The sequence below is a fragment of the Paecilomyces variotii genome (assembly GCF_004022145.1).
Source record: "Paecilomyces variotii strain CBS 101075 chromosome Unknown C8Q69scaffold_1, whole genome shotgun sequence".
Taxonomy (NCBI): Eukaryota; Fungi; Ascomycota; class Eurotiomycetes; order Eurotiales; family Thermoascaceae; genus Paecilomyces; species Paecilomyces variotii.
In genome coordinates, this window is record NW_021167140.1 from 3,948,078 (window position 1) to 3,959,469 (window position 11,392).

Below are 11,392 nucleotides of genomic sequence, written 5' to 3' on the forward strand. Positions count from 1 at the left end.
GGGAAAAAATAATGACAATGTCATTTTCAAGTACAGCTATATCTCTATCATGTTCCCAGTGCTTTATGATACTGATTCCAGATGCATCAAAGATGCCTTTCAAGGCACTCTGCCGGTTACAACGTTTCCGCAGTGGAAGACGTAACACTGTCTTCCACATGTTTCGCGGGATGTTATAGTTATTCCCAGCTCTCATTCATCTCAACTGTTTGCCCAGATTCTTCCGATGTACTTTCTGAGTCTTCGGGGAAGTCTGCAGCAGGGCGTCGAAAGGTGCCCTCATTCATCCAATGCCCTTGGAACCATGGGAACGAGGCAAGTTCATGAAGCGTTGGCCGCTTTTCCGGTTCCTTGGTGAACATGGCTCTGAGCACGTCGACACAGTCCTGAGACAGGTTTTCGTCAATAGGAAGCTCCTCGTTAATGACCCTGTCACGACGTTCCAACATTCTCCACCAAGACTCCTCATTGCTTTCTGCCCGTTTCTGGGCCCATTGTCGAATACCGCCGATCCTGTGATCAAGTTTTCTGTCTTCCCACGCCGAGTAACCGTGGAGCAGATCGTAGACTATGCAGCCAAACTTCCACAGGTGCTCCACGCGGGCGTCGTGAGGAAGATACACGATCCTTTCTTCCTCTACATCGTACTGACCTTCCTTCCACATTTCCTTGCTGAGTTCGATTGCGAGCTCAGGCGATATCTGATACTCCTGATATGGGAGCCATGCCCAGCGTGTAACTTGGAAGTCATGCTCGCCATCCAATGCGAATATCATCAGTCCAAAATCTAGGATCTGAATCTGTACTTCGTTGTCAGCTTTGATTACGCACAATAGGTGAAAGAATCGAGCGGAGAAAACATACATTGAGATATTCGTCCACAACATAATTATGGTGACTGAGGTCATCATGCGACATGTTCATATCCATCAAGTACATCATAGCCTGAAGCATTTGCCATGCGACCTTGCACACTTCAACTTCGCTCAGTAGCGGTGTTTTCCCCTCTATCAGCTGTGCGCCCAAGAACGAAGGAAAATAGTCCTCGTCGTCATCGGATGTTCTCGTTTCCCTCCTTGGGTCATAGTCAACTGCCGCGGCGCTCATAATTGTCGTTTGATATAAATCGTGCGTGTAAACGGATTCGATCACGGGGAACCTTCTGCTTCCTGTGACAAAACGCATCATCATGGCTTCGGTAGGAATGTAGCGAATATTGCCTCCTACATCATCCCAGCAAGCCATCGTGGGACCCCTTCCTCTCGCAATGGCCTCCATTTGCGTCATGTGCGGCTCGACTTTCAGAGCGTAATGCTTGACATTTTGAGGATCTTCTGGGTATTTTTCTCTTGCTGCAAATACTACCCCGTGACCTGGAAGTAATATAGTCAGTTAACTGTACCATTGACTCTTGCTACTCAATCATGACATGACAAGAAGACGCTGAACAGGAAGTAAAAAACATATCAATAGGGTGGGGAGGGAGAAAACGCACTTCCACTTCCTATACACCCATATACCTCGAGCCGCTTATGTATCTCAGGACACAAGGACCGCAATAAATACCCATGATGTTGCATGTTCTTCGCAGCCTCCTCTTTGTTGCCATGAGTCCGGATGTGATTCTGGTACATGCCACTGTCTGTTCGAGCCCAATCCTGGGATGGAACCATGAAATCACAATCACAACGTGAGAGTTCGCCGTAAATCGCGCCCTCTTTTGCGCGTTCTCGGAATACGCGGTGTAGATGGGAATGGTCTTCACCACATCGACTAGGGGCCATGAGGCTGTGGATGTTGGTTGCGAATTTGTTCGTCCATCCATCGACGTAGCGGTATGAGGCAGAGCCGGAAAATCTCTCTTCTGTGGTGTCCATTTCGGTAGATCGGTCCATTGTGAAGCTGGATACGGGGGAATTGAATAGTCAAGATAATATGTATACCTAGTCAAACTTTCAGATTTGCGAGGTGGTGTTCGAAATGATGTAGATACGATCTGTATTATTATTTCGCTAAGGCAGGTATATACTCCTGGTCTTATATCATTTGCCGAGAGACCTTGAACTGTATAGTGAATTAAGAAAAAGGGCGGGCGTCATGACAAGGAAAGAAAAGAAGAAATTAGGATATACATTTTCATCTATGCATGTCTCAAGAAACTCCAGGATATAAAGCAAAAAGAATACAAGGTAGGGATTGTTTGCTAATCTTCTGGGGTGATAGATCTTGGATTTGGACAAAGGGTAGAACATGCTTTGAGAGATTTGAAAAAGTGAATGTTTGCAATCAAAGAATAGTAGTAAAAGGGACAAGACACCCTAGTAAACAGAACAATAAGGTACATACAAAGCAGAAAGAGTGAAAGCATACTGTTCTTCATTGATCCCGTCTCGAGCATTGTTTGCCTCATTTGGCATTGTCACTCCATTGTCACTCGCTTGTCTATTCTTTGGTCTGATCTGCAAGACGTATACGAAAATCTGGCGCCTGTGGTTTGTTACCTTGAACGTGCTTACTAGCTATTTTCTCTAAACATAGTTACGGCCAACAGATGTATGTATATCAGATCAATAGCATAATGCTTCGACAATATTCTAAGATAAAGTACAAAGGAAAAGCCACTACCTCAGTATTTTCTGCAAGAGCCCTGCATTTGTGTAGCGTTGAAGTTTTTCCACTTTCGCCTCCAAGTCTGCATTTTCGTCTTCCTTTTGATGAAGTTCTCTTTGCAAAATCTCCTTTTCAGAACGGAGCTGCTGCATTTTCTGCGCCATCTTTTCCCGATACTTGGCATTCTCATCGAGCATACCTTCGATTCTATTCCAAGTCATAGGGTCGGTGCTGGTTGAGGGCTGCTGCTGTATCTGGGGTATCCGAGATAATTCATCCTCTTTTTGTCTCAGCTGGGCCTCGAGATCGCTCACTCGGGCTTGCCAGCTCTGCCCCAGCTCTGGAGATGCACCCTCTAGCTTCATAGCTGCCATCTGACGTTGTAAGTCCTCATTGGCCTTTTCCAGCTCGAGGGCTCTTTGTTCCAGAGCCGCCGTCCTTGCGGCCTGGAACAAGTCTGTGGTATTCTTTGGCTCGAGGGTATCTCTTCGTTCAAGAGTATTTCTCCGCTCCGTGCTTTCTCTGGCAATCGTGCTCCTCCCCTCGATAGAAACGATACTTCTTGGTCGTCTGGAAGGTGTTATCCTTCCGCCGGACTTCTCAAGACTCTCGATCTTTCGCGTGGCTTCGGCAAGTCTGTTGCGCAGAGAAATGACGTTTCCAAGGTCGTCATCACGGAGTTTTCTGATATTTGCATGTTCCCATCGCTCTTCGGCCAACAGAACGCGGACCTTGATGAGATTAGCCACATCTTCATCTCGAAGAGCGAAAAGTGCCTCGTATCGAGCAGCCATCGCTGCTTTTTCAGCTTCCAGTGTCTTGATCCTGTCTTGCATGGCCTGATACTCTTCTGGACTAACGGAAATCGTAGGGTTTTCACGTTCCATGAATATGATCTTGCGCATCAAGGCAGATAGTTGCTGTTCAAGGGGTCCAGGGACACGAGTGTCGGATGCCTGATATTCTGAGACTTCATATTGATCCGCCTCTTCTGTCTTTGGATGAAATTCATTCTGACTTTCGACATATTTCGCTGCTGGTAGCAAAGTCGGCGTCTTCTCCGGCTGTTCATAGTCCTCTTCCACATCAAGTGTCGTGGCCTGAGAGTGCGTCTCGCTTTCAGGTGGACTATGATCATCTTCCTGGTTCAGACGAGCCATGGTGATCAAGGGTCGAGGGTATATCTCGGCGAGTTTCGGCGATTCTTGTTGGGGCTTCCTGGGCAATCCGTCCTGCGGATGCCATAGTTGACGGCTGGTCCGATCATTAAACTCATTAAAGGCATCTGAATCGCTACTGCGCTCAGAATCGTAACTATGAAGAGAAGAAACGGAATGTGAGAGCGAGTGGACCGAAGCCGAACGAACAGACGAAGGTCGCGACCACATTGTGAATCGTGAGTGGAGATATACAGCAATAAGAGTGGATAACTAAAAAATGAAGAGAAGGAAAGAAGACCAGCTTGGGAAAAGAAAGAGAAGGGAAAAATTGACCGCGATGTTTTCCAGCAGCTAATTAATGTATCCAGAACCCAGAAAAAGGGTCCAAACAACATGAGACGTCTAATACGCAAGGGCCTTGGCTGTGACAGGAACGATGATGCTGAAACTTGCTTATCCTTCCCCAGGCCCAAATAGACCGGCAAAGACCGGAGAAGAGCTCAATTCGACATATTTTGGGGTATTTGGAGAGCTTAAACTAAGTTTCATATTCCAATCTCTCCAAGTTGTCTATTTGGCCGGTGTCGCAGGAGACGCCAAGCGCACGAACAAGGCGGAGGGAAGCCAGCTAGATAGGGTCTCTCGACAGTTTCTTAGGCTATACAGAAAGCCCTGAACACGACGTGGATGAACTTATCAGCTAATCACAAGATGGTTTTCTTGGACTTAACTCGGGTGATGCTCAGCCAGGAGAGCTCAGTCGCAATTGAAAATACAGGCGAGTCCCCGACTGCATGCATCATACAACTATTTGGACGCCACCAGGAAAAAAGAAAGACGCGCTCAGGCAACGACACCCGCAAAGATTGCTGGACCTAGTCCTATCCTGAAATGCGCCCGAGATCCGTTTCTGTCTTAGAATATAGATAGGACTTCTCCGCCCAGCAGCGGAGAAGCTATATTGCCTTAGGGGATCCTTTTTCCGGCGTATTGGCCAATTGTCCAATACTCAGACAGCATACACTTCAACCATAGGATCGAACCAGAACCGTTCTTTCCGATTCTATGAAAGCATGGAATTTCAAAGATAAGAAGAACCCCTGAAGATGGTTGATAATATCGATTCGAATATCTAGCAGACGCACGCGCCAGCGAGTCAGGAGAAGCGACAACGATCGTTTCAGGTTGGGCTAGACACCAGGAGCTGCCAGACTAGGAAATAATGGCCGTTACGGACTGCCATTTATGTATCGTTATGGTGAGAAGAATGTAGAAGTGGGTCATGATTCGTGATAACAGGATATAGCACTGAATTGGATTGATCGCTTCTCAAGGACTGAAGGACACTTGGCAATCAGCAACAACTTGATGTTAGGTAGTAGTAGGTAAGTACTGCCACCATCTACCGCCTTGGGTCGGCTGCATGGATTTCTTTGAATTTCTGTGTTGATTAGCGGTGTATGGTATTATTATAGTAAGTGTAGTAATTATGATTATTTCAATAATTGACTTGTGGAGTTCTCTTCGGTTCAAGCCGAACCTTTTAACAGTAGGTAACTTTTCATACCTGAAACTTCGAGCCAGATCGATCACGTGAATATGAGCTGCAGACTATGTATGTCCCATTCCGAAGCTGGGAATAACTATCGAGGTGATAATAGTCCTTAAATCCATGATAAATGCCATGGGAATTTGTACAACTCCAAAAATACACTCATTCATTCATTCATTCATTGCAGTGCCATACGTCAATATAGCAAGACGCATTAACGGTCCTAGGTCCGACCAGGAGACTAATATATATGGTAACGGAAATATTAACAGGCCACCGTAAGGATGGCAAGAGACCAAGAAAAAGTGCGAATATCCTAGATTATCGACATCAGTCCAATAGAATTGTAATCTCCCCAATCCCTCATTATATGTACCGTTAGCTCTGCCCAATAATCTATATTCCAATAGGTCCAAAACTACACATATATATCTATACCTCTGGCCCTCCAGCACAGAAAGTGTGTCCATATCTATAACGAATCTCTAATCTTGATGAAGTCCAAGTACCGCTCCCGGGTCCAGATTCTGCACTTCTTCCCCCAAATCATCATCGGGATCGTCATCATCACGAAGAAGAAATCCAGAGCAGCGATCTCGATGAATGTATTTCTTGTCCCCTGAGCATCGAGCCAGTATTGTGTCGTGAACGTCAGGATACAGGCAATCGAGTTGTTGATGACTGATACGCCGACCATGCCTTCGAGGACCATCTCTGGATAGGCGTCCATTAAGTACGCCATGCTCAAGTCTCCGGTACAACCCCAGCCGAAACCGATCAAGCCTAAGCCAACATATGGTACGTGCCAAGTCCAGCCGTATGCTGTGCCAATTCCAAAGAGTAGCATCCCCGCAGGACTGATGATTCCACACGGATACAATAGCCAGAGTCTGTGCTCGGCTTCTTGAATGCCTCCGTTTCGTCTTGCAAGCCAGAGTACGAATTTGTCGGAGACGTAACCACCGTAAAAACATCCGATCACAGCGCCGATGATGCAAGGTACGTTCATTAGACCGACTGCAGCATCACCGTAGTTCCATGGTGGTCCGATCCACGTACCTTCTTCCAGTGTGAGATAGAATGTCAACCAGGCATCCTGCGCGCCCCACTGGATGCCCGAATAGATCACAGCGGGGAACGAGAAAATGCGCAGGGTGTGGAAGAGGCGCGCGAAATACTGTCTGAAACCCGTTCCAATGATGTTTGGAGCTGGGGTGATGAGTGCAATCCGCTGCCAGTAAGACTTGGGTTTCAAGTCCGAAGGCGATGGTGAAAGTTCTCCAGCGGTGTATGCAGAATCTTGGACACGAGTTGACACCGGCTCTTCCACCTTCTTGAATGCCAGCTCCTCGTCTGCGGTACCAGTGGGAGTCCCTTCCCCCAGAGCGACCTGAAGAGCACCTGTTCCATAGGCCGAACGGTCGAAAAGGGTCTCTTCAAGGGTGAACAGGCATACAATAATTGTGCCACCTGATATAATCGCTCCCCACCAGCCAATCCAGCGCCAACCCTGGCTGCTGTCTGCTATATAACCCGCAATCAGCGGGCCCAAGTACGTGCCAATGCTAGTGGCCAAAACGTAGATACCGAGAACGGTTCCACGTTGGTGTTCGTAGAACAGATCGGATAGAGACAACTGGACAGTAGCCTCCGCACAGGCCTCGGACGCGCCCACGAAGAGCTGATTCCAGATCGAGTCAGCTGTTGTCTGGACGCGCGCCATCCAGATCGAGCCCACCAGACCTGAGGTCAAGCAGATGAGATAGGTGCTTCGCCGACCGTAGAGCCAAGCACCAGGCGAGCTCAGCAACGTCCAATAACCGATACCGACAAACAGAACACCTGCACCGGTGTTCATGGAATCATAGGAGATTCCCAAATCGGCATTCATGCCATCCTGAGCGGATCCGGCATCGTTCGAAGTCGCAGCAGTGAGAGCCGTTATGAAGCACACCAGGAAAGCATGCCAATATTTACGGAACGATGACCAGTTCAGAGGGTCATTGGGGGAGTTTGTCGGCTGCGGAGACAGGACAACATCGCCGTCGTCGACCAGCCTGATGGTCCCCGGGAGGCTATCTGCATGCATTCTAAGAGCAACTCCCACACCCCCCGATAACTGGCAAACGTCGCTGATAAGGGATCAAAGGGAGGCGAATATGTTGAACAAAACACCCGCCGCAGGGTTATATATCTCAGCACAGACCGGGAGAGAAACGGGACCCCTGGGGGGAGGAATACTGCGGACTCATTCCTGTCCCATTTTGACAGAATTTCGCAGCTATGAGAAGTGGTAATGCCTGTCTGATAAGAGCGATCTGTCAAGAGTGCGCGTCGCCGCGTCCAAGGGCAATGCCCCCAGAGAAGGTCAGGAGCTGATCAGCAAGTTGACTAAATGGTTGCCAAGTCCTCCGTCGAGTTGTGGAAGTCTCAGGATTCAGGCAGCAATTGTGGCCTCATGTCGGGATCCCTGGCTCAGAAATGCATGACCCTTCAAAAGCGATTTGAGCGCCTCAAAGTATTCGACAGCTGACGAGCGTCCTAGCAGCAGAAACCCGGAGAGTTAACCCACGCGACAGCTTGCTCGTTCGCTCTCAGAAATTTCGGCTCTCACCGCCGCCACGCACTAGGGCCCATATTTAAAGGCTTGTGAAGATGCGGTTATCTTCGATCGGCAAATAAAAGGGGTGGTTTGAACATGCCAGAGATAACAAACTTCGCTCTTCATCCCGTGTTGCCGCTTATTGGGCATGATAGATTGGTCCACAAAGCTTCGCCAGACGCTTGTCAGATCTCGGGCTGTGGCTGGATAAACCGGATCGGGCTTAGGATGCTGTCAAAGCTGTCGACATGGGGTTGTGGCCAGTGATCAAATATTCCTGTATGCACGGCGCCTCTAACCTCAGTACCTATCATATTTCTTTTTTTTCTGTGCGAAGCGTTTAGCACCAAGCGAACTGAGCTTGGCACATATGTGCAACGACAACCCGTCGTGAGCGACAGGCAAAAATTGTCGCTTTTGCGACATGGACAATGCCAGTCGTTTCAATTCGTCGATTTGTATTTTCCAGCCTCTCTGATACCTGATTCGAGAGTGTTGCGTGTAAGATCTCGAAGATCGCTTCGCGCAAACAAGGGAGCCGATCGTCGGATAGCTCGCACGGTGACCTAATGGTAGGAGAGGCCAAACCACAACAATATTCCTTTTATCTCGCAAGGTGGTATTCTGTTGGAGTCAATGAAGTGGAATGATCCCAGAACCGGGTTCCAGAGACATTGAATAGAGGGCTTGATCAAGCTCTGCCTCTAGAAAGGCAGGTAGCTCCAAGATAGGTACTTCTGTGGAGATGATGTATCCTCTCACGAACATCGAGACCCTAGTTTTCCGGGTTAGTTAGCATTTTTCTGCTATCGAAGTGCTCTGACTGTGGCAGTATAAGTAGTAGAAGCTCTTATCGATGCCATTGAGCAAAGTGTTCTACCGATTGCACATTTAATGTCCGCCTGCCTTAAGGCAACTGTGCTCTTCACCGGCACTTACAAAACGTCTACTCTAGTCCAAGAATACGAGCAATGTGCCCAAAAAGTCTGTCTAACGGCCGAACATCAAAGCCTCGTACTCGCAGTCGTCTTGCCTGCCATTCCTTGGCATTGACATTAATTGATTGCTCAAACGGCAGACTTTCCATATGAGGACTAACCGCCATCGAGGAGGAGCTTTCGCAGCACCTAACCCAGAGAAATGGGGCCTCATTGCAGGAGTGAAGCGAAATAATATGCCAATTCTGCCCAAAAGTGGTAAGGGTACATGAGGACAGCTGGGTCAAGACTCGAAAGGCCCATCTAGGCTGTGGTAAATAATGAGGGTCAGTACACGAATTGACTTCCAATATGGGAAACATCGTTTCTTTTTTAACGTTCCTGCATTCAAGAACCGTGCCATGTTATGCGTACGACTTAAAATGGTTCGACATCCTGTACCGGGCAAGATGTTTGTGGCCAGTCGTTCAATGCAGGGCCGTTAGTGAAGTATATGCTCGGTTTGCCACGAGATATGACGACCGATCCACAGTGGCAAGGGAAATAACAATCAGAGACATAGTGACCAGAAAGCCCCATCGCGCATTGATGCCCAATGATGATGAACTAACGAACCTTGAGATGGGAGGTTGGAGTTTCGGTTAAGTATCAGACCTGCGGGGAGGATACTTGAAAGAGTCAACGCTTATGCAGCCTCTAGAATCGGATTCTTGGAGCCGCCAGCGTTTGCCAGGACATAATCAGTTGCTCTCGGCATCAGACGGCGATGGGTCCCGGCAAATAGAACCCATGCGAGTCATGGCCAAGTACCTAATAGTCAGTGTGTAGGTACCTGTAGGCAAGTACTGTACATGTTGTAGGGTCCCCCTTCAACGTCGATTATGCCAAGAAATGCGTGCATGTATGCTGCATGTTTTTTAAATATCTGGACAAAGTGCGTGATCAGAGTGCTCTTTTCCCCACAAGAAGCAAGAGTGTCGTGAGACCTCCGTGAGACATGTTGAGTTGGCGTTCCCTTGATGTTCGAGCAAACTCTATGGGAAGAGAAATCGATCATGATGAGACATTGAAACCGTACGATAGTTACCGGTAGCCAGATTCGAAATAATTCTGCCGCCGGACGCGCAATCCGTATGCGACCAATGTTCTTTGCTGTCCATTGGTTTCTTTGACTGACATGGGACAGTCGAAAACGTAGGGAGAGGTTTTGATCAAAATAGAGAGCTGCAGAGATGAATTGACCAAAGACAGGTGAATGGTAGATGGGAATCCAGCAAGCACTTCAATGTCGAGAAGATAATAATGACCGGGGGAGTGCGCGCCTTGTTTGTATGAGGACGGTGAATGGACCTGACCGCTAGTTGCCTGAATCTCTCCCGACTTGGCAATGGCTGTGTGGGATCGACCACTATAACCGCTGCTACCCGAAGACATTCCTACATAGAGTATAGCCAGGGTTCAGCCATTTCTGTATGCTTCAAAGGGACGTAGATAGTACTGGTAGTCCATTGTCTCTGCTCCAGCAGGTACTATGGATCATGCAATAGATCGCGTTCTGCTTTGGGTGCCAAATGAGCTGACAACAACAGGGTTCCACTTGATCAGCCGTTGGACTTCCGTTCTGACTGCAGAGCACCACAAAAGTCAGTGCTCACGATCCACTGGTTCTTGGTGAGCGTTGAACTATGTGTCCCTGCATTGCATTATTCTTGCAGTGTCCAGACTTGATAGTCGGCGGAGAAGAAATCCCCTGATCGGGCATGAGCTAGGGCTAGGGCTTAGGGCCTGCTCTTCGCTCTTGGAACTCCCCGCATATCTCCGCCGATACGTCTAGGATCATGAAACGGTTAGTAGTCGGCTTCGATGGGGATGAGGGTCATGAGTACACATCAATACGAATCCCATTCTGCCAGGGTCTGTCCCTATCTACTCCCATTTCGTGGTCAGTTCGGGGAGGCTCTAAACCGGGGCGTCTCTAGCGGAAAGACTGTTATACAACGGTGCGGCTTCAAGGCAACAGTCTTTGAGTCAGAGGGCTCAGCTGCACACTGACGACCACTTCCGTGTCAGGCAATCTTGTTAATGTCTTGATGCTTTTTGGCCAGCGCGCACCTTCATGGATCAGAACAATGGCCCACAGATCGATGGGCGAGAACAATCAGTAGATGTGTGCTGCAATAAAACGGGGCCAACGTGGTGCTACAGTGCAGAAAATACAGTGCTTTTGTACTGTCTGTGGGTCTCCTGCCGATATCTGCAATTGTCCCTAAATGGCTGTCTGCCACAGATTCGTCTGGAGTCATCAGCACAGGCTTATGTGGACGGCTCGTCGCCGATGGGATATCTCGGCGGAATGCGCGGCCACTGAGAACTTGGGTTTTATTTCCCTGATGCCTGCTTTGGCTGAGCCAGCCTCGTGGGGCGCGCTGCTGACGGGGCGTCCAACCTGAATAATGAATCGGGCGCTGCTAGCTCACAAGGCAGACACGCGCGTTTGGTTGTTCTAGTGTATAGCGTGCAGTCGAGACAA

General features: G+C 48.5%; 3 protein-coding genes across 3 annotated transcripts; all 3 read right to left on the reverse strand.

The window, feature by feature from the left end:
- Positions 1–87: 87 nt before the first annotated feature.
- Positions 88–1,895, reverse strand: C8Q69DRAFT_495392 (kinase domain-containing protein; the record flags this gene model as incomplete). Its single annotated transcript, XM_028632230.1, has 3 exons — positions 88–800; positions 865–1,373; positions 1,496–1,895. The coding sequence occupies 3 exons, from the start codon at positions 1,893–1,895 to the stop codon at positions 180–182; spliced, it is 1,530 nt and encodes a 509-aa protein (XP_028489780.1). The 3' UTR covers positions 88–179.
- Positions 1,896–2,540: 645 nt separating this feature from the next.
- Positions 2,541–4,102, reverse strand: C8Q69DRAFT_48697 (hypothetical protein). The gene has a single exon (XM_028631948.1). The coding sequence runs from the start codon at positions 3,996–3,998 to the stop codon at positions 2,622–2,624; it is 1,377 nt and encodes a 458-aa protein (XP_028489781.1). The 5' UTR covers positions 3,999–4,102; the 3' UTR covers positions 2,541–2,621.
- Positions 4,103–5,794: 1,692 nt separating this feature from the next.
- Positions 5,795–7,411, reverse strand: C8Q69DRAFT_484732 (major facilitator superfamily domain-containing protein; the record flags this gene model as incomplete). The annotated part of the gene is made up of 1 exon (XM_028631782.1): positions 5,795–7,411. The coding sequence occupies one exon, from the start codon at positions 7,409–7,411 to the stop codon at positions 5,795–5,797; it is 1,617 nt and encodes a 538-aa protein (XP_028489782.1).
- Between the last annotated feature and the right edge of the window lie 3,981 nt (positions 7,412–11,392).